The sequence below is a fragment of the Gossypium arboreum genome, chromosome 11 (assembly GCF_025698485.1).
Source record: "Gossypium arboreum isolate Shixiya-1 chromosome 11, ASM2569848v2, whole genome shotgun sequence".
NCBI classification, from domain to species: Eukaryota; Viridiplantae; Streptophyta; class Magnoliopsida; order Malvales; family Malvaceae; genus Gossypium; species Gossypium arboreum.
The window spans coordinates 103541247-103545054 of NC_069080.1; the positions used below are offsets into that span (position 1 = coordinate 103541247).

Here is a 3808-nt window from a genome sequence, read left to right on the forward strand (position 1 = left end):
TGAGAGCAGTCGAACCCTGAAACAGGGGAGATTTTAACTAATAAACTGTACTAATTGGCTTGACAAAAAATTCTAGAAAAAAATTTGTAGATGGATATATGAGTCTAGTTTCAGGTAAAATTTATGAAACTGGTTTTCAAGTTTTGGAACTCAAGATATGATTTTTAAGGTAACAGTGATGCAGTTAGCCAGCTTGTCTGGAAATTTTTAAAATGGACTGTGAAAATAAATGAAATAAGTCCGTAAATACCTCGTGTTCGACTCCGGCAACGGTCTTGGGTACGGGGTGTTACATGCTGTCTTCGGTACATCACTTTCTTTCACCTTTAACTGATAGTAGCCCGATCTTAAATCAATCTTTGAAAATACTGAAGCTCCTTTCAATTGATCAAATAAATCATCAATACGTGGCAATGGATATTTATTTTTGATTGTCACCTTGTTCAATTGCCGATAATCAATACACAATCGCATTGAACCATCTTTCTTTTTAACAAATAACACTGGAGCTCCCCACGGTGAGGTACTAGGTCGTATAAAACCTCGTTCCAGTAAATCTTGCAGTTGTACCTTCAACTCTTTCAATTCAGTAGGTGACATACGATATGGAGGTATCAACACTGGATCTGTACCTGGGTATACTTCAATTGCAAATTCTACTTCTCTGTTAGGTGGCAATCCCAGTAACTCTTCAGGGAATACATCTGGAAATTCACATACAGTTCTAATCTGACTACACTGACTTTCGACTGAATCACAATTAATAACATATGCCAGATATGCTGTACAACCCTGATGAAGCAACTTATTAACTTTAATCGCTGATATGATTAGAGCTAACCCACTGGTACGAATTCCATTTACCTCTACACTATCACCATCTTCAGTCTGAACGCTAAATTTCTTTTTATAATAGTCCAAAATTACCCCATGTTCAGCTAACCAGTCCATACCCAGTATAACATCAAAATCCCCAAAAGGCATTATTAATAAATCCATCAGAAAGTTTTATCATATATCATTAGCCGGCATCTAGGGCACACCTGATTAACTAATATTGTTTGCCCCAATGGTCTTGATTCTTCTATTGAGACTTTAGACATTTCTGTTTTTAATTTTCCCAACTCTACTAATTTTGAATTAATATATGAGTGTGAAGATCCAGGATCAATCAAAGTATAAATAGGCTCAGAATACAGTAAAAATATACCTGTCACCACATCGTGAGCATTGCCTTCTTCCTGGGTTCTGACTACATAAGCTCTAGCTGGAGCTCTGGCTTCAGATTGCTATGTAGCTATATCACTGCTTCTACCAACTCCTTCTCTCCTTGAAACAAAACCTCCTCTAGATATTCCTCTACCTCTGGTAGTCGATACCGATCTCTGAGATGTGGCAGGTGTACTACTCTGAGTTCTCGGACAATCTTTAACAAAGTGTTCAGTAGAGCCACAGTGGAAACATCTTCCGGTTTTCTTCCAGCATTCACCAAAATGTCTTTTCCCACAATATTCGCATTCAGGATTTTCACTTTCCCGGGGCAGAGCTTTTACACTACCGGTAGAGACAGTAATCTATTTTTCTCTGCTTCTGTCACCCCTATCAGACCGAAAGCTTGATCTCCAACCACTTCTTGATTCTCTGAATCTCTTCGGTAATGGATTAGAACTGGTGGTTCCCATACGTTTCCCAGCTGATTTACCCATTTCTGACTTTTTATCCAGGCCTAGTACTTGTTCTATCATTTTTGCTCGCTCAACCAGATCAACAAGTTCAGTAATTCTGAGACTTACCAATTGAATCTTGATTTCATCTCGCAGTCCTCGTAGAAATCGTTTACAACTATCAGCCTCGGTTGGAACATATTCTGATGCATACCTGCTCAATCTAGAGAACTCTCGCTCATAATCCAGTACTGACATATTCCCCTGTTTCAGCACTAAAAACTCTTGCTTTTTCTCTTCGATGTACAATTCCCCAATATACTTCTTCTGAAATTCTTTTTGAAACAAGTCACAGGTTACTTGATCATCCGGCAAATGTCTAACCATAGATTCCCACTAGAGATAGGCTTCTCCTTGTAACAGTGATACAGCACATATCAGACTCTTTCGGGGGGTGCAGTCTAATTGTTGCACGCAAAACTCTTTTTGTTGTTTCCATCCAATTTTCAGCAGCGGACGGATCAACTCCTTTTAATCCCTGAAATTTCGTGGCACCATATTTCTGTAGCTCTTTAATCGGGGCCTGTCTGACAGTAGGTACAGATGTAGTAACATGTATAGTTCTCACTATATGCTGTAATGCATCAGCTATATCTCTTAACAGTTGTAAGGCATCTCTTTCTCTTCCTACGTTAGGAGGTTGATTATCTAACGGATTCACACTAGGTGTAGCATATTCAGTTTCTTCAAATTCTCGACTTCCAGTATACATTTCCTGTTAACATTATCCATTCTTTCATCTGACATTTTATCTATAAAACAAAATCAAATAAATATATTAGCATCCAAAAACCTGACTCAGTTTCGACTTAAATGTGGCATGTACTTCTAGACTCATTTAGGAGCTTGATTTAGTTCGAGAATCGGCTAAACCTTAGGTCTGATACCAATAATTGTAACACCCCCTCACCCCGAACCGTCACCGGAACAATATTACGAGGCATTACCAGTCGTATCAGACAACTTATGAATAATTCACAAATAAAATAACATTCATAGCATAATTTAATTACTAAATCCCTATATTGAACTATTCAAATCTAAATCATACATTTAAGTGAAACGGGACTCGTTTAAGTACTCCATTATTTATTTATTTATTTTATTTTATTTTTTTATAAATTTAAATGACATTTCGCTTATTTTACATAAACCCCCTGCAATTAAACCATATTCATTTCAAACATAACCAATTTGTAACACCCCTATCCCGTATCCGTCGCCGGAATAGGTAAAGGGGCATTACCGGACTTGAAACTCATATCCGAACAGTAAAAATTTTGAATATTTTTTTATAAAGAACGTTCCTTTAGGTAAATACTAAAGACGATCGGGGATACAATTTAAGCGCTATAAGTACACATTCAAAAGATGCCATTTTCGCATGGCTTATATACATTAACCAAAATATTCTTGACCCTTCGGTCTATTCTTTACATGCCATAAAATAATTCAAAACATGACGGTAACAAGCGTTGGATAGTGATAGTGTGACTAGTTCTTGACGATCCCCGAGCTTGTAGCTTCCAAATGAGATCTATAAAACAGAGGAAACAAAGTAAGCGGAGTAAGCATTACAATGCTTAGTAAGTTTTAAGCAGGTGTCAACAGATAACAATCAAATTATAACATAGTTGTTCGTATTTTTATTTCACTCTTCCTTCGGGCATACCATCCCTTTACCGAATATGCCCATCTCATCATATATAATAGGCGATAAATTCTCACTTGATAGTGATCTCTTATAAACATAGGTACATTACATATTTTCACCTAACTTTCCAGATTGACCAAACGCACAATAATCATAGAAACGTCTTATTGCTTTACTCACATATGCATCACATAACGACCTTGTGATTTAGTCCAAATCAAGCTTAAAATAATCTCAAAATACATACGACCACTTAACGCATTGAACGCATTTATTACCAATTGTTACTGTGAAGTCGTATAATCTTATGCTTTACTCGAATCTTCAGCGAAACCTTTATCTCGAATAGTCCCCACACGTAATTATCGGGTCTTACCCGGACAAAATCTCCACACATAGTCATCGGGTCTTACCCGGACATAATCTCCAC

The 3808-nt window shown here is 37.1% G+C and overlaps 1 protein-coding gene across 1 annotated transcript; it reads right to left on the bottom strand.

The window, feature by feature from the left end:
* Positions 1-1297: 1297 nt before the first annotated feature.
* On the bottom strand, positions 1298-2436 carry LOC128283922 (uncharacterized). The gene is made up of 3 exons (XM_053021333.1): positions 2049-2436; positions 1598-1999; positions 1298-1497 (listed from the first exon to the last, which is right to left on the bottom strand). Exons 1-3 carry the CDS (start codon positions 2434-2436, stop codon positions 1298-1300), a joined length of 990 nt encoding a protein of 329 aa, XP_052877293.1.
* Positions 2437-3808: the final 1372 nt, after the last annotated feature.